The sequence below is a fragment of the Antechinus flavipes genome, chromosome 4, assembly GCF_016432865.1.
Source record: "Antechinus flavipes isolate AdamAnt ecotype Samford, QLD, Australia chromosome 4, AdamAnt_v2, whole genome shotgun sequence".
NCBI lineage: Eukaryota > Metazoa > Chordata > Mammalia > Dasyuromorphia > Dasyuridae > Antechinus > Antechinus flavipes.
The window spans coordinates 24,767,631-24,790,156 of NC_067401.1; the positions used below are offsets into that span (position 1 = coordinate 24,767,631).

The 22,526-nt window shown below is 45.7% G+C and overlaps 1 protein-coding gene across 1 annotated transcript in view; it reads right to left on the reverse strand.

Annotated features, from left to right (window-relative positions):
- SPECC1 (sperm antigen with calponin homology and coiled-coil domains 1) overlaps positions 1 to 22,526 on the reverse strand; it is a 280,120-nt gene that overhangs the window by 137,489 nt on the left and 120,105 nt on the right. The window contains 1 exon segment of the mRNA XM_051992088.1: positions 6,090 to 7,666. Within this exon segment, the coding sequence (XP_051848048.1) occupies positions 6,090 to 7,666 (1,577 nt within the window).

The window sequence follows — 22,526 nt, forward strand, 5'->3', positions numbered from 1 at the left end:
TCCCTCTGTCTCTGTCTCCGTCTGTCTCTGTCTTTATCTTTCTCTCTCTCTGTGTCTCTCTTTCTCTCTCTGTCTCCCTCCCTTCCTCCCTGTCTCTGTCTCTATCTCTCTCCCTCTTTCCCTGTCTCTCTCCCTTTCTCTCTCTCTCTGTCTCTCTCTCTCTCTGTCTCTCTCCCTTTCTCTCTCTCTCTCTGTCTGTCTCTCTCTGTCTCTGTCTGTCTCTCTCTGTCTCTGTCTCCCTCCCTTCCTCTCTCTGTTTCTATCTCTTCTCTCTCTCTCTCTCTCTCTCTCTCTCTCTCTCTCTCTCTCTCTCTCTCTCTCTCAGAATGGCAAAGGATAAAAGAGACTTGGGGCAGATTCAATGCTCTCTTTCCTCGTGGGCGGAGAAGAGTGTGAATGTACTAGGTGTCAGCAGGAAATATGGTCCTGATGAGGCCGGCCAGGGGAAGGAGCCCCAAGAAGCCCCTGCAGGACGAGTTGGGGGACGGGCTTCATCCGTCATCCGCAGCCTCCGAAGCTTCCTTGCCAGTGGGTTTAAGGCTCTCTGGGGCCTCCCTTCTCTCAGAGCCCCAGCCACCTCCTTCCACAGCAAGCCCATCTGGTTTCCCTAAATCTCCAGGCCTAGAGGCTTGTTCCATCGCTCCTCCCCGGGCCCTCCCCCAGCGGCAGCCGGGCCTGAGGGATGATGCTCCCAGGAGCAGGCTCCCTGGCCAGGCCAGCGCCTTTTCTAAAGCTCGAAGCCCGATTCAGTCGAGCGTGGTTGGAAGAGGCTGTTCATCCTTCTTGTGTTCTTGGCCCTTTGGCAACCTCTCCGGTGAAGCCGGCGGACCCCTGCTTCCAAACCTCCAGAATAAAATACACAGGACTACAAGGAAGCCAATTATACTGTGACATATGGTCTAAATAACTGGACAACTATTTGATGGACCTGAGAGAATCAGGGTAGACCCGAGTTCAATACTGCCTTGGATACTGACTAGCTATGTGACCCTGGTTACACCCACTTCAACTTCTGTCTGCCTTAATTTCCCATCTGTAAAATAGGAATCAAAATAGCATTTACTTCCCTGATCTGCTGAGGGGCTCAAATGAGAAATTTTTTACATGCTTAACCCAGTGCCTGGCACATAGTAGGAGCTTCATAAGGTGAGTTTCCTTCCTTCCTTTCTCCACATCTAGCATTCTTTCCAGAGAATGAAAGAGTGAAAGGTCAAAGTTGAGGGGGTTCAAATTCTCAGTAATTTAGGAAATTCCCTAAGATTAAGATACAGAGGAGATGGCAACCTATTCGGTGAAGGGTGTTTTCTCAACTGGGAGTTTTGTTTAAAGCCCAGTCCCATTAAGGAAAGGCTTCTGACCCCTCTCTGTATCTGGGACTAATCTGGGGACCCAGGGACCCTTCTGCAGAACCACGGTTTTCAACCCATGAAATACAATCCACTGAACGACACAGCAAACTAATTATACTGAACTAGTTATAAAAATAGTCTGAAAGAACAAACAGGTTCCCAGGCTTCAGTAAGAGCCTCCCCTCCTTCTCTAGCAGGGAAGGCCTCGCGTAGAATTACATACGGGGCTTCCTAAGCCTTGAAACTCCTTGGCAATCTGAGCCACCATCATCATTCATTCACTGCCACGGGAAGAAAATCCAGCCATGGCCAGAGGCCTGCAATATTCGTTTTGCAAGAAAAGGAAGGTACCATCACACCAAAATTCAGCTCCACTGTCTTGAAAATCAGGAGAAACCCCTCCATGGCCATTCCAAATCCTGTCCTTTGTCACCCTCCCCCCAGCCCCACCAAAAACCCAGTCACTGAACAAAGAAACTTCGAGCATGTTTTCATCTGCTGACCGATTCTAAAGCAGGACCCGTTCTTTCCTGAGATGAAGCCCCTGTGCTAGCTCTCCGGTGCTGGGAGAGTCTCAAAACAAAGCATCACAGGACTTTTTCCCCAGACTCTCCTTCTCTCACTCAGTCTGTGTCTGCTGCTGTTCTCCAGGTCGGGGGAGAGGGAAGTAGGAATCCCAAGCTTCTTTACTCTGATGATCTGCCGGATGCGGTCAGGGAAGGAAGGGGGCTGGGCTCTAACAAGACTTGGGGGACCAACAGTTTCTTGTTTAGTTCTTTGGTTCCACCTCTGCTCATGATCCAAACAAATTTGGTCAAATAGCTTAACTCCTGGGTCCTCAGTTTCCTCCTCTGTAAAATGAGCTGGAGAAGGAAATGGCAAACCACTTCAGTATCCTTGCCAAGAAAACCCCAAATGGGATCATAAAGAATAAGACACAACTGAAAGAATAAGTGGAAAAAACGAAGGAGCTAGAGGATACAGTGGGATCAGGAAGATCTGAGTTCAAATCCTGCCAGATCGCATCTCTCTGTACTTCAGTTTCATAATCTTTGAAATGAGGATAATAAGAGCATCTACCTCTTGAAGTCACTGTGAGAATCAAATGAGATAGTACGCAAAGAGTGCTTGGGAAACCTTAAGGAGCACCTTGTATCTTATCTAATAATGATAGGTAGCATTTATATAGGTTTAACCATTTAGGTCCTAGTTGAGATAATCACTGTTATTAAGTCATAGAAGGAGTGGATTGTGCAGGCTTTCAGAGGCTTTGAAAAGTATGTGAAAGGAAGAAAGAAAGAAAGAAAGAAAGAAAGAAAGAAAGGAAAAAAGAAAGGAAGAAAGAAAGAAAGAGAGAGAGAAAAAGACAAAGAAAGAAAGAAAGAGAAGGAGGAAGGAAGGAAAGCAAGAAGGAAGGAAGGAAAAAGAAAGAAAGACAGACAGAAAGGAAGAAAAAAGAAAGAAAGACAGACAGAAAGGAAGGAAGGAAAAAGAAAGAAAGAAAGAAGGAAGGAAGGAAGGAAGGGAGGGAGGAAGGGAGGGAGGGAGAGAGGAAAAAAAGAAGAGAAGGAGAAAGGAAGGAAGGAAGGGAAGGAAGGAAGAAGGGAGGGAGGGAGGGAGAGAGGGAGGGGGTGGAGGGGTAGAGGGAGGAAAGAAGAGAAGAAGGGAGGAAGAGAGGAAAAGAGAGGCAGGGAGGGAGGAAGCAAGAAAGAGAAGGAGGAAGGAAGAAAGAAGGAGAAAGAGACAGACTCACTTGGAGATCAGTTCCCTTTCCATTTCATCACTCATTTCTGGTGGCAGATTTAGATGATATATCAGGATGCTAAAATTGTACAGTTTTTGATACAGGCTTTTTTTGCTTTCAAAATACTATTTGAATGACTAAGTTTTTTTTGGCTACAGACACTTTCTTTTTTTGGCAATAATAAAAAAAATAACAATAATAGTTAACATTTATAAATGTTATAGCACATATAAAGCATATAAAATGCTATAGCACATATAAAGCATATATAATGCTTTATAAAGCACTTACTCTGTTCTAATAATAATCACACACACACACACACACACACACACACACACACACAAAACCTCATTTTATAACGGGTCTGGGAGGGAAGTACTATTATCCCCATTTTATAGATTGAGGCAAATAGAGAGTTTTTAAAATTTTGTTTCCATTTAATTTTCTTTTTAACTGACTTTCCCAGTTCCCAGAACTAGTGTCTGAGTTGAAATTTGAACTCAGGCCCTCTTAAGGAGAGAAGCTTTAGGTGGCTTGCCCAAGATCATGCAACTAGTAAGTGACCAGATCTATTGGGGTCCTTATTGGGATCTAAGGGGGCTCTTTAGCCCAGCACTCAACCCACAATCCTCAACTGTCTCCACCTCCCTCTCGGGATCAAAGTCTTGAGACCTAGAAAGGACGTTGTACAAATGAGGAAACTGAGTCAGGGATGAAGTGACTTGTAGACTGGATTTGGCTGCGGACCTTGCTGACGACAGGGTCGGAGCTCTGCCCACTGGAGTAACGGCCCCTTCAGTGACTGAACACCGTATGACTACGTTTATTTTTCTGTCTGGCATGCCTTCATTTTTGACACTACAATAATAACACACTCTGCCAAACAATGGTGTGTCAGGTTCATGATTTAGAATAGAATTAAGTTCCCTCGTTTGAATATTAACTTGTGACTCAACCTGAATCTATTTATTCTTCATTAAAAGATTTTCAGGTCAGTAATTTAACTGCCTCTGTTCAAAAAAAAAAAAAAAAAAAAAAAAGCTAACAGCGTTTTTCAAAGTAGGGGTGAATGCCAGGACCCAGGAGTACCAAGAACATGAAGCTCCCACGTGCGCGGGGAGCGCCAGACTCGGAGACAGAAATGTCTCCTGTCCTCAACTGCTTTATCACGAATTTCAATGGAGATATTATAGATAAAATATAAACCCTTCTTGACATTTAAAAATCCTCTGCACTGGGGCTGCGACTCGCCTTTTACAGCCTGATTTCACTTTTCTATATATCTTACGCATTCAGTTTTCAAATCAAAATCACTTGCTGTTGTCAACCATGAAATTTCATCTCTCATTTCCAGGTCTTTGCCCAGGCTGTGCCCCATGACTAAGGGATGCTCTCCTCTCCACCTCTGTCTCTTGGAACTCCCAGCTTGCCTCATGGTTCAATTCAAGCACAAATTCAATCCCACACAAGGCTGAACCAGATCCCTCTCGCCACCCACTCCAATCCTTGGGACTTCTCTCACCCTAAGAAATACATCGTCTATATTTTGAATTTGGTTATATATTTTGTCTATCTTTTAATTTCCCATGTACGAGTTTGTTTCCTCCCGGTAGAATATAAACTCCTTGAGGGCAGGAGCTGTCCCATTTGCCCCTATTTTGAATCCCCAGTATTTATTAGCACAGTGCCTGGCACCAAGTCTTAGGTTTTCAATAAATGTTTACCGATTGCTATTTTGGATTTTTTGGTGAACCAAGGGTTTCCTCCCAATAGAACGTAAGCTCCCGGAGGGCAGGGCTATTCATTTTTGTCTGTGTTCCCAGTTTCTTACTCAGGTCCCACAAGGCAGAAAGTATTTAATAAATGATTGCCGAATTCAAATGAGGGAGGGATTTCAGGGGATACTTAAGTAGTTATTTATAAAGAGTAGCAAATAATTAAAAGGACACATAGAACCAGCAACTGTGCAGAAACCCACCGGAGCATCAGGAAGCTAAGGAGGATGAAAAAATATAAGGAACACATGTGCCCTAGAAGGACTGAAGTGACCCAAGCCAATGGAAGGGAACCTGAGGAGGCTTCGTCAGTCAGAAAACTAATACTTATGAAGTGGCCCCTGGTTCCTTAAGGATGGCCACACTTGGGTATTTTTGAAGGAGGTGAGAAAGAACCAGAAGAGAGGGAGAGGGTGAGGGGAGGAGGGAGAAGAAGGGGAAGAGAATGAGAAAGGAGAAAGAAGAGAGAGGTAAGAAAGGGCGGGAGGAAGAAGGAGAGAGAGAGAGAGAAAGAGACAAAGAAAGACAGAGAGACAGATACAGAGATAGAAAGAGACAGAGAGAAAGAAAGGAGAAAGAGACAGAATAGAGGAGAAAGAGATACAGAAAGATAGAGACAGAAGACAAAGACAGAAGAAGACAGAGGCAGAGACTGGCAGACAGAGAAGAGAAAGAGAAACAGAGATGAGAGAGACAAAGACACACAGAGAGAGACAAGGCAGAAGGCAGGCAAAGGAGGGAGGGAGAGAGAGAGAGACAGAGACAGAGACAGAGAGAGAGATCCAGATAGAGACAAAGAGGAATAGAGACAGACACAGAGAGACAAAGACAGAGACAGAGAGAATGACTAAGCGATTGAGGAGCTCTTCATTTTACAGATGAGGGGTCACAGACCTCAGAGATCAGCCAGCCTGACCCTCTTAACTTGCAGGAACCCGTGGCCCAGCTTGGAGGAGTAACTTGCCCTGGCTCCCGGGGGCACAGAAGGGCACAGAGGGATCCCTCCCCGCCCGACTCTGCTCGGCCTCTCCCTCAAACAGCAGGATATACGTTTTTATAGTTTATATTTACAGTTGGGGGGCTAATTGGTAAGTATCCTTCTCTGGACCCCCCATCTCTGAATGCCGCCTCGCCTCCCACCCTGGTCCCCCCTGAGGCAGGGAGCACACGAAGCCCCCGGGAAGCTCGGGAGCTGCGACGGGGGGCGGGCGCCCTTACCTTGGCCAGCATGCCCTGGATGTGCTGGATCTCGCTGTTGGCCTTGAGCAGCTCCTGCTTGAGCTCCATGCAGGACAGCTCCAGCTGGTCCTTCTCGGCCCGGGCCACCTTGAGCTTGTCCTGCACCTCGGACGTGTCCCGGGCGTGGCCCGCGGCGCCCAGCTCCACCGCCTTCTGCTTCTCGCTCTCCAGCTGGACCTTCAGCGCCGCGTTCTCGATCTTGAGCCCCTCCAGGCTGACCCGGCAGTCGTCCAGGGCCTTGGCGGCCGCGCTGCTGTTGTGCCGCTCCCGCTCCAGGAGGCCGCTCAGCTGCGAGTTCTCCTCCTTGAGGTGCTTGATCACCTCGGCCGCCCCCTGGTTCTCCCCCTCGATCTTGCGCAAGCTGCAGGTCAGCTGCTGCTGGATGTTGAGGAGCTTCTCCCTCTCGAACTGGGCGTTCTCCAGGATCTCGGTGCACTTCTGCTCCAGCTCCAGGACCTTGTCGTCCTGGCCGCCGGCCTCCTCCTCCTGCGCCCGCTCCTGCAGGAGGCTCATCAGCTTCTCGTTCTCCTGGCTCAGCTGCTCGGCGCGCTCCCGGTGCTGGTGGAAGGACGTCTCCAGGAGGCTCTTCTCGTCCGCCAGCTTCTCGTTCTCGGCCGTCAGCTCCTGGACCATCTGCTGCTGGTCCGACAGCTCCTGCAGCGTGGCCTGCAGCTCCTCCGTGGTGCTGTGGTGGTTCTCCTCCATCTTCTGGATTTTCTCCGTGAGGGAGGCCACCGACAGCTCGCTGATGTTGTTGGGGGAGCTGCCCCCCGTGGAGCACCGGGGGCTCTTGAAGGGGTTGCTGCCCGACGACAAGGGCCTGGAAGGGGCCTCCGCTATGTGCTCGAAATCGGAAGCGTCGGGGGACAGGGAGGCTTTGGTCACGTCGCTGCTCGAGGAGCCCGAGGTCCGGAGCGCGTTCCCGCTCAGGGGCTGCTTGTAGTCCTCCATCTCCCCCGACAGCTGGTTCCTGGTGGGGCTTCCGAAGCTCGACTCCTGCGTCGTGGGGGTGGGCAGGCTGCTGTCCCCGTCATTGCTGGTGGGCGCCTCCGAGCTGGGGGAGTGCTCCATGCAGGCCAGCTTTTCTTTGAGAGCCCGGTTCTCCTCCCCGAGATCGATCAGCTCTTTTTGGAAATTTTTGTTCTTCTCTTGAAGAGTTCTTATCAAGGGATCCAGGTCCCCAGGGGGCGGTGACAGCCCGTCGCCATTCTGGTCACAAGCGTCGGGCCCCTCGGCGGCATTGGGGGAACCTTTGTCTTTGAATTTCTTGAGTTCGCTCCGGAGCCTGCTGATTTCGAAATCTTTCGTCTTGGCTTCTGCCAGGAGCTCCCGGACCTGGGATTCCAGCAATGCCTTGTCCCCGGCTTCATTCTCCTGCTTGGATTTATTGGTGCCTCTTAAGTGCTTAGTAGGAGTGGGGGCACAGGAAGATATCGGACTGGGGATTGGTTTCTTGGTGCTGGCGGGAGCTCGAAGGGCCGTCCTCTCTCTCGAGATGGGTGCCGCAAGTTCTCGAGGAGCCGGAATCCCCGTCCGCTTGGTGGATGAAATTGTTCCTGGAAAAAATGAGACACAAAGCAAGGTGAATAAAGAACATGAACAAATTTCAGATGAGGAAATTAAAGCCATCTATAGTCATCTAAAAAAATGCTCTGAATCACTATTAAAAAAATGCAAATTGAAACAACTCCGAGGGACCACCTTGCACCTCTCAGATTGTCTCAGATAACAGGAAAAGATGATAAATGTTGGAGGGGATGTGGGAAAACCGGAACACTAATGCATTGTTGGTGGAGTTGCGAAATAATCCCACCATTCTGGAGAGCAGTTTGGAACAATACCCAAAAGGCTATCCAACTGTGCACGCCCTTTGATCCAGCAGTGTCCTTTTCTACTAGACTTGTATCCCAAAGAGATCATAAAAAAGGGGGAAAGGACCCATATGTGCAAAAATGTTTGTAGCAGCTCTTTTTGTGGTGGCAAAGAATTGGAAAATTGGGGAACGGCTGAATAATCTGTGGCATATGAAGGTAATGGAATATTATTGTTCTATTTAAAAACGACGAACAGGCTGATTTCAGAAAGGCCGGGAAAGTCACATGAACTGATGCTGAGTGAAACAAGCAGAACCAGGAGTACATTGTACACAGGAACAGCAAGAATGTGCGATCATCAACTTGGTGATCTCAAGAGTTCAGCAATCCGAATAGACTTTCAACAGAAAAGCTCATCTGCATCCAGAAAAAGAACTAAGGAGACTGAATGTAAATCAACACACACTATGTTCACTTCTTTTTTCTGTTTTTTTTCTCTCTCTCTGCCATGGTTTTTCCCTTTTGCGCTGATTTTTCTCTCCCAACATGATTCATAAAGCAATGTGTATTAAAAATAAAAGAAAGGAAGGAGAAAAAATAAACAAAAAAACAGGGTGCAGTTCTTCATAGGCTCTGGACCTGGAAGGAACCACTGAGGTCACTTCATCGATATTACAGAGGAGGAAACAAACTAAGTTCTGAAGACCTGAAAAACACTTTCTTTAATTAATGGCTGCAGTTCTACCCCATAAAAGAAACTAAAATCCTAAGAAGTTTATAGCCCCAGAATGGAGAAAGGCCTTATTCAATGTCTTCCAAACCTTTCATTTTACTGATGACAACACTGAGGTCCTGGGAGCTGCCCAGGGGTTACTAGTTAAAGGACAGGATGCTACTCCATCACTTACCACCTGTGTGATCTTGGGTTCTGCCTTGGTTTTTTTCCACCTGGAAATGGGGAATGATCACCAATGTAAAGCTGTGAGGCCTCTCATCCAGCCTATCACCCTCCTTTATAGATAAGGAAACTGAGACCGAGAGAAGTATTGTGATTTACCCAATTTGGTTCCATGCCAGCCGAATATTCGATCATGCAGGTAGATACCTGGATATCACTACTCTGGGTTTTCACGATTTATCAAATAAATTTTGAATGTCACACTCCTTCTCTTCCTCAACAAACGATGTCTATTTGCTCTTTAATCTGGTTTTTTCATTGTTTGGCAATGAGGTACAGACAGAACTATTCTGAACTGATGCCCAATCACTGGTTGCTACCAGGGACAGAGCTTTTTGCTGGAGTCCGTTCACCCCAAAACTTACTCTGTGGCCTCTATTAGTTTCTTCATTCATAAGTTCAGGGGATAATCGAGACTCTATGTAGGGGCCCCGATGGAGCATGGGTTGGCCCAAGCCCCAGAAAGCATGAGTATTTGTTTATCAGACAAAGGACGCACTGGACTGATCCAATGGCAAAGCTCTGGCCAGGGGTGGAAGCAAGACACCCTTAACTGCACAGAATGGGGCCACGTTGATGTGCTTTGAGAGACAGACAATAGCAAATGGGATGAATGATTCATTGGCTGCTCAGGCCTGTTCCAGAAGTTTCTGTGCCTTCCACAGCATGATGACATAGTCCCCCAGGATGCTTATGACCCACAGGGAAATTAGGTTGTAATGAAGTATTTCACATTTCCATCTGTCCTGGGCCAAGGAAGGCAATGAGTAATGCATCTCAGGGATAAAAACAAAAGCATCGGTCTTCTGAGTGCTGGGGAAATGCAATCCACCTCCAAGCTAGAAAGGCCATATAGGAAACCAGAACTGACTCTGGAAGCATAAGGACAGAGAGAAAGAAAGGGAGAGAGACAGAAAGAGAAAGAATGGGGAGAGGAAGGAAGAGAGAGACAGAGATGGGAGAGATAGAGACAAGAAAGAGAAAGAGAAAGAAGGGAGAGACAGAGACAAGAGAGAGAGAAAAAGAGAAAGAATGGGGAAAGGAAGGAAGAGAGAGACAGAGACGGGAGAGACAGAGATGAGAGAGAGAGAGAGAGAGAGAGAGAGAGAGAGAGAGAGAGAGAGAGAGAGAGAGAGAGAGAGAGAATGGGGAGAGGAAAGAAGGGAGAGACAGAGACAGGAGAGACAGAGACGAGATAGACAGAAAGAGAAAGAATGGGGAAAGAAAAGAAGGGAGAGACAGAGACAAGACAGAAAGAGAAAGAATGGGGAGAGGAAGGAAGGGAGAGACAGAAAGACAGGAGTGGGGAGAGGAAGGAAGAGGGGAAGGAAGGGAGACTGAGATAGACACACAGAGAGGTGAGAGACACACAGATGTTCCAGGGAAAAGAAGCCAGCTCTAAAGGCCTTGATTACTGAGGATGACGGCCTCATGGACCTTTCATGTCCTTCAGCCTCAACTTTCTCATCTGTCAAATGATGGGGCTACACTCAAAAGCCTCTGAGGGCCTTCCAGCTCACTGACGTGCTATGTCTCTATTAGAACATGAGCTCTTTGGGAGCAGGGACTGTGTTTTTGCCTTTCTTGGTATGGCCAGGACATAGTACAATGCGTGACACACAGTGTGTGCTTTACGAGTTAAATGTTTCAATTATCAAAACCAAATAACCAAGGCCAGAAGGGCTATTTGAGGAGAAAAGTGGAGTAACATAAGGGCAAAGGGGAGCTCAGTCTGGGAAGCCCCAAAGCTTTATTTTCTATTACAAACAAAGACTCCTCCCTTGCCAGAGGTGGTGACTCTGTTGCCCAGACCCCATCTACCTTTAATCCTCTTTTGACTAAAGAATGGAATAGAATCCAATCTAATCCAACACACTCGATAATATCCCTACTTGTGCTAGATATACAAAACCAAAATGAAATAGAGTCCTTGCCTTCAAAGAGCTTACATTCTGCTGGGAAGATAAAGATTTAGGTGGTTAAAGCTTTTGAATCCACACTTCTCACAAGGCCACAGCACACACTGGTTGCAAAACCCTTTCTTTACAAGCTTATTTCCTCTGTGATAAAATCTAGTATTATTCCCACTTTAGAGAAAGAAAACCAGAGAGAGGTAGGCAGAGATTAATGCCTTGGCCAGAATCCCACAGCTAATCAGAGTCTGAGGCAGGAGTTGAACGCCTTCCCCCGGGGGGAAAAGGGGGAGGGAAGCTGTGTGTGTGTGTGTGTGTGTGTGTGTGTGTGTGTGTGTGTGTGTGTAAAAAAGAGACTCATTTGGGGTCCATTTGTTTTTGCAACTTTTTACTACAACAACAACTACTACTTCTATCACCTACACTATGCTACCGAGGCACCCTGGCAATGACTGTCACCATGGTAACCACTTAACCAATGGCCGACTTCATGCTTCTTTGGTACTTGAAGGCACCATGATTTTCTTGGGCCGAGTGTTCCTTCCATCAATGCCTATGACAATCCCCCTGTGAATCAGCAAAAGCCAACAGGAGCCCCGAGCTTTAGGATTCACACAATCTCATTCCAGCCTGTGAAAGAGACCCTAAAAGAATTATCCTCCCTATTTTAAAGACGAGGAAACCCGGGCTCAGAACAGGAAGGATCGGGCGGCATTTGAATCCGCACCTCTCACAACTCCACAGCACCAGGCTTCCTCAAACAGACTGTTTCCAGGAGCTGCTGTGACCACAACAAAAGCCGAGCCAAAAAGGACCTTTCTGCAGCCAACCTGAGGATGACCCCCTGGGGATTTGGCGAGGCTGGCGCGCAGCTGTCTCTGGGCTCCCGATCCAGCTTTCAAACATGACCAAATTCCAGCGCGTATTGGCAAGGCCACCGAGCTGCACTGCCTAGAAATTCTGCCTCCAGCTTTGCAAACATTTGGGGGAAATTCAGCTTTTTTAAGCCCAAAGCATCGAGTTGATCAAGGGAAAACTACAGAACTCTTCAATTCCTTTCATCCCAATTAACTGTTATCATGGAATCGCAGAAGCGAGTCCAACCTATATCCTGATAAAGAAATGGCCGTCCAATAGTGAAGGAGGCCATCTCCCAAGGCGATTCATCCCACGCCGATTTTTGATGACTCTAATTGTCAAGACAATTTTCCTTATGTTGAGGAAAAAATTTATCTTTCTGCCTTTTTCACTTATTAATTTTCTGGCCTTAAACAAAAACATCCCTAAATCTTTCTTTCTCAGGGAGCCTTGCAAAAATATTTGGAGAGAGCAATTATGTCTTCCCTCAAGACTCTCTTTCTATAGGTTATTTCCAATTTTTTCAACCAATCTTCCCATAGAACTTGGATCAAATCCCCTCCTCCTCCTCCTATTATGCCCCCCACCTTTGTGTGGCAGGTAGGGTTGGATCACCCCTGAGATCATGAATTCAAGTCAACATATCTTAGAGGGCTTATTCTGAGCAAGACAATAGAAATACAAAAGCTCTGCCCTCCAGGACATGATTTTACTGAGTCTGTTTGGGTATTTGGTGGGGCTTGGACTAGAGCTGGGATTCCATATCTGTGGGGAGCATTAGGGGGGAAGTTCCCTTGGCCAATGCAGACTGACAAATTACCAGTCTTAGAGAGCATTACGGAGCCAGGATGTGTTGGAGAGACTTGAACTCATTGTACTGACACCAAGATCAGTTATCTATCCACTATCCACTATATAACTGAGGGATATAGTAGTAACTCTGTGTGTGTGTGTGTGTGTGTGTGTGTGTGTGTGTGTGTGTGCCCGCCCACATGTATTTGCAGGGAATCAATTAAGTCAACAAGAACCTACGATGTGCTCCACCCTAAGTTAGATGCGGGTAGGAAGACCACAGTGATATAGTCCCTGCCCTCAGGAAGCTTCCAGGAAAGATACAGCAACATGGAAAAGTGCTGTCTGAACTGAGATTTGAAGGGATTCCAGGATACTGAGACAGAGAGGAATATTCATGAGGATGATTCTAATACTCTCATTATAGATCCAAGATTATATAGATTTTCAGGTTTGCAGAATGATAGAGGTCTCCTAGAGGGTTGGATCTTCAAGCTAAGAAGACATAGATCCAAGTCTCTCTTCTGACACATAGTGGCTGAGTGATCCTTCTCAGTGCCCCCCGTCCATTCTCTAAGAGTCTAAATTGGAAACCTCCAGCCCCTCTTAATTCTAGTGCCTTCCCTTGCTCGTTATTTCCCATTTATCTTGTCTACAATATAGCTTGTTTGTACTCATTTTTTGTGTGTACTCTGCCCCATGAGATTGTAACTTGGAGGACAAGGGTTGTCTTTTGTATCCTCAGAGCTTACTAGCACAGTGATGGGTACACAAAAGGAGTTCAATAAGTGTTTATCAACTGACAGATCTATACTCAAAAGCAATTTCCTCACTGGAAGTTCCCTATACCGATGAAGTCTCAAGTTTAGCTCCTAACAAATCTCTATCCCTCTAAGGTACTTTACAAATATCTTCTATCATCTGATCCTTCCAGTCTCGTGGATCTTATATGATCCCCATTTTACAAGTGAGCAAACCCCAAGTGTGAGAAAAGTAAAGGGGCTTAATTCCCAAGCGCCATGGAGCTAATAATGAAAATCAGAGGTGGATTCCTACGCAATTCTTCCTGACTCAAGATCCAAGAAAACGCTACCCATGATACCTCTGTGAGCTGCAAAAGCATGGTAGCACCTCCTGACAGACGTGATAATGGACTCGGGGGCAGGCTGAGGTACCCTTTTTGGACATGGCCTAGTGTTATAATTTGTTTTCCTCGAGTGTGCCTATTTATTTCAAGCTCTTTCCTATCCCTCCCATCTCCAACAAAATTAGGGAGATGAGGAAAATAGGAATAAAGAGAAACTAGATTTTTGTTCATTGAAAAAAAATTAATTTAATTTAAAACTATTTTAAAGGGGGAAAATATCCAACAAAAGCATGGGGCCAGAGATGGAGTATTCAATGTTGGATGGGATAAGGAGATCATGAAAAGGAGGAGGGGACTTGTATTAAGTTCATATTTTACCTGATTTCCACCAGGTGATCTCAGTAACACATGAGACATAGAAAGACCAGATTTTTCAATTAAAGAAAATGAGTTTTCTTTTCCAAAAGTTTAGCTTTCAGGTGGCTCAGTGCCCAGAATTCCTTAGACTATACTGAACATTTAATTCAGAAATTATTTATTTAGCTATTCCTGGAAAAGAGGGAGATTAAAATCCCCATGTTGTGCCTCCAATGGTAACATAAAGTGGCCAGGATACAAAACTGAAATGGTTAACACTGGGTTCCATGACTACAGTGGGAAGGGGAGGCCCTGATATTGCCAAGAAAGAGACTGATTACTTGCCACCAGCATCCAGACTGGTAGCTAACTTTCTTCCAATCTTCAAATAAGATTAAGTCTCAGCTACATTTATTTAAATAAGCTCACTAGGTGGCTGTTAAAGTGTAAGTTCCATGAGGGCAGGGCCTTGTCTTGTGAATTTGTTTCCCTAGCATTTGGCCCATATCAAGAGCTTAAAAGATGATTTTTCCCCACTTATTCATCCACTTCTAGCAATACCTGGTGTATGCAGAGACCATCGTGAGGTGACAGAGAAGGAAAACAAGAGAATACAAGGCCTCTGCTTCCAAGGTTAAAGGCGTTAGCTTAAAAAGGCCAGGGTCTCCTACTGCCTCCAGGACCTGATCAGGTGTCCTGATCTCTGAGGGCTCAAGAAGAGAAAGTTAAGTGCAAGGCCACAGCCTTCCTTCACCTCAGTCCAATTCACTTGCATGTCATGGTCTCACCTCCCTGATGTCAGAACAAAGGAATATGAACAAGAAATATGGTTGGGGGTCGGACATAAACACAACTGGTCATAGCCACAGGATTCACCGCTACAGAATCCACATAGTATTAAGTGCTTTAGGTGCCATTGATGGAAGGAAGCTAGATGTGTACCAAAAAAAAAAAAAAATTTTAAAGCAGGATTCAAGTCCTGCTGGGATAAATCCTGGCTCAAGGTCCTTCCCTTGGCTTCTAAGACTCCAAAGGATACTGGTAGATGAAGTGTTCTCACCAGGGAGTTTCCTTCTACAGATGAAATCACAGCCCATTAGACATAAAACAAAGTGCTAGGGTGTGGTGATCTTGTTCTCAAAATGCAGCCAGGTGATAAAAGTTCAGATCTTTTATTATCTCCAATATAGCCAGGTTAGCTTAGAGGTCTATCTCTCTGCTTGGTTCCAAGAGCTCCCTCCGAATGTCTCCAAATCCAAAGGTCTGGTCCTTCAGCCTCAGCCTCTGCTTTCTTCAGCCTCCAGCCGGCTCCACTCTTCATGTCATTCTGGTGAAATCTCCCAAAGTGCTCTGTGTCTGCACCAGAGTGCTCCTCTCCAATCCAGCTGAACTCTCTTCTGCGACCAGCCAGCCAAGTGGAATATATTCTCGAATAGCTCTCTCTTCACTGGCCTTATATCTGAGAGAATGGGGTTCTGGGTTTTCTCCCATAGTGCTCTCTGGCCCTAAGAGCTTTAAGGGAGGTGTGAACTCACAAAGTTACAAAGTTTACTTTGTGAAGCTGGCATACTTGTGAACTCCAATGAGTAAAGGTGCAAACACAAGCATTGTATCAATTTGTTCTACTTAGTACCTTGTTTCAGGTTCTGGTCCAAAACATCTTCTTGTAAGATTAGATCAACTCTAATTAGTTAGCAGTTTGTAAAGATTCCAACACTAGGGGAGGTCCCAGAGCGACTCTCCTTACTGACCTGCAGAATCAGAGAATGCTCCTTGGAGGAGGTGCCACAGCAGCAGCTGCTTTCCCTGGGTGGGAATTCACTTGGAAAAGATGGCTAGAGAGTCCACTCTAGATAGAGGAGATATGAAGGCGGGGGCAGGGGTGTATTCCAGGGGCAGAGGACAGACCTGTTTGATTGTAGTATGTGGCCACAGCAATTGGACCAAATCTGGACCAGGCTGCCTCTCAAATTAAAGTGACACCGAATTGTAGAAGCACCCACATGAACTTTATCCATCAAACAATGGGGAGCCACAAAGGTTTTAGAGCAAAAGAATCCCAGAACCAGATCTAGATATATCAAGATGAGTCTGGCAGTGCCACGAAGGATGCAGCGGATGGGCTAGAAAGTAAATGCACAATTATTTCTCAGGAATTTGAATTTATTCCAACAACCCAACTAATTAAAATGTAGAGGGCAGTGGACAGAGCACCAGGCCTGAAGTCAGGAAGACAACTTCCTGAGTTTAAATCTGGCCTCAGACACTTACTAGTTGTATGATCCTGGGCAAGTCATGTAACCCTGTCTGCCTTAGTTTCCTTATCTGGCAAACGAGCTGGAGAAGGAAATGGCCAATGACTCCAGTATCTTTGCCAAGAGAACCCCAAATGGGGTCACAAAGAATGAGACAAGGCTGAACAAAACTGAACAAAAACAAAACTAAAGATCTCTCTATACCGGAGAACTGGCTGTAGAGAGGGAAGGGACACGTGTGTCTCTCGTCTCAATTTTCTCATCTGTAAAATGGAAGAACTTTGGGTCTTCAAAGACTTTCAGCTCTAGAGCTGTGGGGGAGGAGCATTTGTGGGAGGTTTTCACCTTGGGAGCTGTGCTCCTTCTGCTGGCTCTCTGGGGAAACGCCCATTGCAAAGCTCCAGGAGAGCTGTTCTTTCTCGGCAGGTGAGAGCCCATGGGAAAATGTCAGGGATTCTCCCGTTGGGAAGAGGAGGGAGGCAGAGGAAAGCTTTCCGGCCTTGAGTCCCAGGGTTATCAGAACAAAATGATTTAGGGCTGGAGAAAAAAGGGCGGCAGCAAAGCTGTGCGGTTTATGAGCAGAGATAGCAGGAATGATGACGTGAAGACAGACTGGGGGACAGAGCCAAGGTTGTAACTGAGGTAAAGAAAATCAAGACAACTGGGAGTGGGCAGTTTGTGTGTGGCCACACACACACACACACACACACACTCTCTCTCTCTCTCTCTCTCTCTCTCTCTCTCTCTCTCTCTCTCTCTCTCTCTCACAGGTGACCAAACACAATGGGCAGATTGTTCTGCGGGCACCTTGGCCTAGAAAGAATAAGATAAAAAAATATTTTTTTTAAGTCTCCAGCACGTGTCGTAACAGGGAGCAGAGGTAGCACAGAGGGTGATCAGCTCATGGTGTTTCCTGACTTGACGAGCTGACAGAAACTGCTGGGATGACCCCCGTACAGTCTCGAAGGACTTTTATATAATGTGCACATTTTGCATCTCGCTGTGTGATCATGGCCAAATCATCAGCTCTCTAAGCCTCAGTGGCCCCCTCTGTAGAATGAGGATAATAATACCCATCAGATGGTTATGGAAGGGCTCAAATGAAATAAAATAAAAACGTTCAGTGAAGTTTAAAGCCTGACGTAGATGAGTGCGGAGATCCTTTTAGATGTAAACCTGCTAACAGGTGCTAAGTGATTGAGGTGAGACTTGAACCCAGGTCCTCTTCACTCCATTCAGGTAAACACTGCCAGTTTTAACACTCAGAATTTCCCTACTGGCAGTAACAAATGCCTCCCTGGCTCCAGCTCCCATTTACTTTTTTTTGCAGGACAAGGAGTGAATTTTGCTCTGGACTGACTGAATGCATTTGTGAATCCACACAAAGTGGGTTGGGGGTGGGGTAAAGTATCCCTTCTCTTTCCCCAAATAAACATACTTTTATTGCCGGCACCACAGAGTGTGGCAGAAGGGAGACTGGGAGGGACAATGAAACTTCTGAACAAAAGACCCCTAAAGTAGAGGGGAAAGGGGATGGGGGTGGGGAGAAGCTGTGGCTGCCAGGGTCCAAATGGAACACAGTAAGGGCTCTGTGTTATGTTAAAGGGCCGATAAGGGAGAGGACAAAGCCTGCAGTGTTTATGGGGCTCAGAGATAGTAGGAATATTCTGGCCAGCCCACACAGCCAAGCTGGAGTTAGTCATCTCCAGAAGGACCAGGGGAAGGCTGGGTCCAATACACAGGCGGTCGGAAGAAATCCAGCCATTTTCCATCGACAGTGATCACACCGGCCAGGTCTGTCAGAACCATAAGCCGACAAAATAATGGCACAAACGTCGGCAAAGGGGAGGCAGAAGCCTCCGCTTTGCAGAGGGCGCGACGGCTCACTTAGAAAACCCCAGAGAATCAGCGGATAAGCTGATGGAACCAATGAAGAGCTTTGGTATAAGAAGCAAGGGGACAAAATGGCTACACAGAAGGAATCAGCAGCATTTCTCCTACAATTCTACAGAAATCGCTGTGAGAGCCCAGAAACGTTCCTATCCCCTAACTCAAGAGCTTGGCACCTCTGAAGGGGAATCCTCCGAAGGGAAGAAAGCCCGCGGTTTCTATGCCACTAACACAAGGCATAATTGGCAGCTGAAAAGAGGGAGGAGGCAGGAAGGGGGAAAGGAATGAATTAATGGTCTGTGTCTGGATGTGTCAGTCACTGCAAGCAAAGGAGAGCTGGACAGGACTCTTGGGTCCTACCAGGGGAGGCTCTATCCCGGTTACATAAAGCCAGAGCTGTAATAACTAATTGGGGGTGGGGAGGGGAAAATTCCCTTGTTTAGCTTGAAGCAACTCAAAGCAGAGTCTAAGTGACTAATTTATTTCTGGGTCCTGGAATTCCTCATTTGGCTCAGCTACACAGAGGGGACCATTAGCATCCGTGAGAAACTTCCAAGGGTCCCACCAAAGGATATTAAACCAATGTGAGCAAAGGAGAGAGGGCTGCGCCCCATTCACATTAACGACAGTGTCTATTCTGTCTCCCTGCGTGGATCAAATACTGTATAAAAAGCTCAATGGGCAGGACATGGTTCTTGAACTGGAATTTATGGTGTCTCAAATGAATGAAATGAGTGGCTGTGGCTTGAAATCCACAGAATCTTTGAGTTGGAGGAAAGGTTAGAAATAAAAGCCCCAAAAGGCTTCAGGCTAAATGAGACCTCAGAGACCACTACTGGGTAAACCACAGAATGAGAGGACTATTGATTCAGAGCTAGAAGTATCTGTCTGGAAGAAAAGAGAGTGGGGCTTCCTTTTGTTTCTCTTGAAATCAGGAGGATGTGGGGAGGCCATCAGAGATTTCTTCAAAATATCTGAAAATGGCAATCATAAATCCCATTAGGTTAAATGTTGGTGTTTTGTTCATTTTTCAGTCCTGCCCAATTCTTCTTGACCCCATTTGGGGTTTTCTTGGCAGAGATAATGTAACGGTTTGCCATTTCATTCTCCAACTCATTTTACAGATGGGGAAACTGAGTCCAGCAGGGTGAAGTGACTTGCCCAGAGTCACATCGCTAGCAAGCTGGATTTGAATTCAAGTCTTCCTGACTCCAGTTCTGGTGCTCTTCCCTTGCCTAGCTGTCTCTTTAGCTAAAGAAATATCTTTAGTTTCTCCAACTATTCCTATTAGGATGTGATTTCCAGGATCATATTCCTGTATATTAAGCAAGACGCGTCAGCTCTGGTCCAAGCAGCACAGAGGATGGGCTGCATCTCAGGAAGCAGCGGCTCCTGTTTCTGTAGGAATATCTAGTCCATTATTAATTGCTACCAGATTCTCTGATTGGCTTATGCTCTGAGAGCCATGTGCTTTTCCCAGCCTAGAAGAACCACCAATAATTTCATCACTATGGAAATCGCTTCAGCTTGGATGCTACTCATCATCTCCCAAGACCCTCAGTGGCCTCCCCACTGAGACCGGATTGGAGGGCAGGAGGATGGACCCACAAGCTCCTTTCAAGATTCCCTTTAGAGAAGGCTCGGAATTTGGGAGCAGCTAGGGGGCTGCTAGAGCACAGAGTACCAGGCCTGGAATCAGGAAGACTGACATCTTCCTGAGTTCAAATCTGACCTCAGACAGTACTAGCTATGTGATCCTGAACAAGTCACTAAACCTCATTTGCCTCCGTTTCCCCATCTGTAAAATTAACAGGAAAATGAAACAGCAAATCACTTCAGTATCTTTGCCGAGAAAACTCCATATGGGATTCAGGAACAATCAGCCACAAGTGAACATAGAAGAATTTTCCAGTCAGCTTTTCATTTCCCACCAGCTGCTCTGCTTGGTTTCAACTCCACAAAACATGCCTCTGGATATCCAAGTGCCCTTTGACATTCCTAATCCTTTCAGCTTCCTTTTGTGAATTGTTTTCTTCCATTAGATTGGAAGTTCCTTAAAGGCAGGGATTATCTTATTGTTTCTATCACCAGTGTTTAGCATGGTGCCTGGCACATAATAAATGTTTATTGATAATATATCTATAAACACCTCTCTGTCTCTCTGTGTGTGTGTGTGTCTGTCTCTCTCTCTCTCCCTCTCTTTCCCTCTTTTTCCCTCTCCCTTTTTCCCTTTCCCCCCTCCCCTTTCTCTTTTCTCTGTCTCTGTCTCTCTGCTTCTCTCTCTCTCTCTCTTACACACACACACACAAACACTCTCTCTCTCTCTCTTTCTCTCTCATTTACATGTACAAAGGTGAATGTTGTAAAGGTGAATGTTGAAAGTTATCTTTGTATGTATTTGGACAAATAAAACACTATTTTTTAAAAAGCCTTATGAAAGGCCTAACAAGTTTCTAAAAAAATAAAATAATGCATTACTTTCTCCAAAGTACCATCCTGCCTCCCTTGGGCCTGTCACATAATAGGAACTTCATACATGCTTGTTGATTAGGTGATTGATTAATCGAATGAATGTCTACCTTCTGTAATTCTGTGAGTATCAGTGGAAAGAGGATTATCTTTCAGAAGCTGAACATTATACTTTAGTTAGCACAACATAAAATTGCATTCACTTTTATTTCTTTTAGCACCTCTATCACTGAGTTCTTCCACTTGGTCCTTCCTTTGATGTCCCATTGGGGTATGGGAGTGATTCTGGACTCTAAATGGTCCTACCAGGGGAGTGCAAGCATGGGAAATCCTACTCAAGAAGAACAGGTTTTGAGTACAATCTTGGGGAGGGCATGTCTGTGGTCAGCTAAGGGTCTAGAGAAGTTCATCCATATGTTGGCTGAAAGATGCTTTTGCTTCCTTGGACACAACAACCTCTGATGATCATTTATTAATGATGATCATTTACTAAATAGGAAATGATTGTGATCCGCATTGGGGGGAAAACATTCCCATTAATGAAATCATAGACTCTAAACATATTCATGTTACAGTCCTTTAGTTCATAGTGAGTTTTTGGTCTACTAAGATCCCTTGGTTCCTTTTCATACAAGATGTTGCTAAGCTCCTTACGTTCTGAATTTGTACAATTGTATGCCCAACATTTTGAGCTTCAGTGCCTTTATCTGTTAAATTTCATCTCGTTAGTTTTAGCCTTAAATTCCAGTGTGTTGACAGCCTATTTCAATCCTGAATCTGTCAACTATCAGAATTTTCTCCTGGCTTTGTGCCACTTACACCTTTATTGAGCATGCCTTTGAAAGAGCACAAGCTGGAGAGTACAGAGGGCCCGGATTCAAATTCTGCCTCTATCATAAGCTGCATCAGCTTGAACAATACATTTCATCGAATATGGACTTCAGTTTCCTCAATCTATAAAATAATAAGATTGAACTAAATGGTCTCTAAAGTCTCAGATCTAAATCTAAGATTAAAGAGTAAGATTAAGGAGGGAGCCTTATGATCCTCTAAGAGTTACACCCTCCTGCTGACTCAACCATATTCTTTGGGTGTGGTCATTTGTAGAAATAGGGAAAAGGACTGGGACAGGGCATTTCCTTTCCCATGAGTTCTCTATACCAATAACCACAGGTCTAACCTTATCCCTGTCCCTAATTATTAAGCAGCGACAAATTTATCCAAGCACAGCACCATCCCACCTACAATTCTCCATCTTATCCACAAGGCCAACCTGAAAGTAATTTCAATCTTCCCTATTCATGCAGTTTCCCCAACCTAGTGACCTTATGGAAATTATTCTTGAAATTGATTTATTGTAATAAGATTTCACTGGTATTTAGTTGTTTCCTTGCAAAGGAAAAAAACCCAGATGGAGGGGGGAGGACAAAAGAAAAAAATGGCAAGCTTTGGCAGAAACATGAAAAGAAAGTCCCATGTCCATAGGGTTCTTATTTCCCAAAACTCTCTCCTTCAGCAAGTAGAGAATGCCTGAGCCAAACGAAGCCAGCTGGCTTCATAAAGCTGCATTGTTAGGGATGAGGCAGAAATCTTGTCCTGGAGGGACAGTCCTGGAAAGCACCCAATTTGCTCAGAGAGAGCCTGAGTTCCACACAGGTGTCTTTAAAGCCCCATCATGAAGTAAGGGAAGCCAGGTGGGGCCACTGGCTGTCCCAGCTCCTTCCCCCTTTCCAGAATGGTCTTCCATAGTTAGGTTTATTTTCTTTCCTACACCATGAAAACTTCCTTTGTCACTTTTCTGATCTAGCACAGAGTTACAGGAAGTTCACTTATTCAGCAAACACTCAGTGAGTTGAGAATCCACTAGGCGCAGGGTTACGGTGCTAATCTCTGATTCTCAGGCACAAAGTAACCAATCACCAATCATTTCTTAGCCATATGCCTGGCACTTGAAAGAGTCCCTGCCCTCAGGAGTTCACATTCTAAAGAGGAGACCAACATGGATGTGGATAGCCCCATGAAA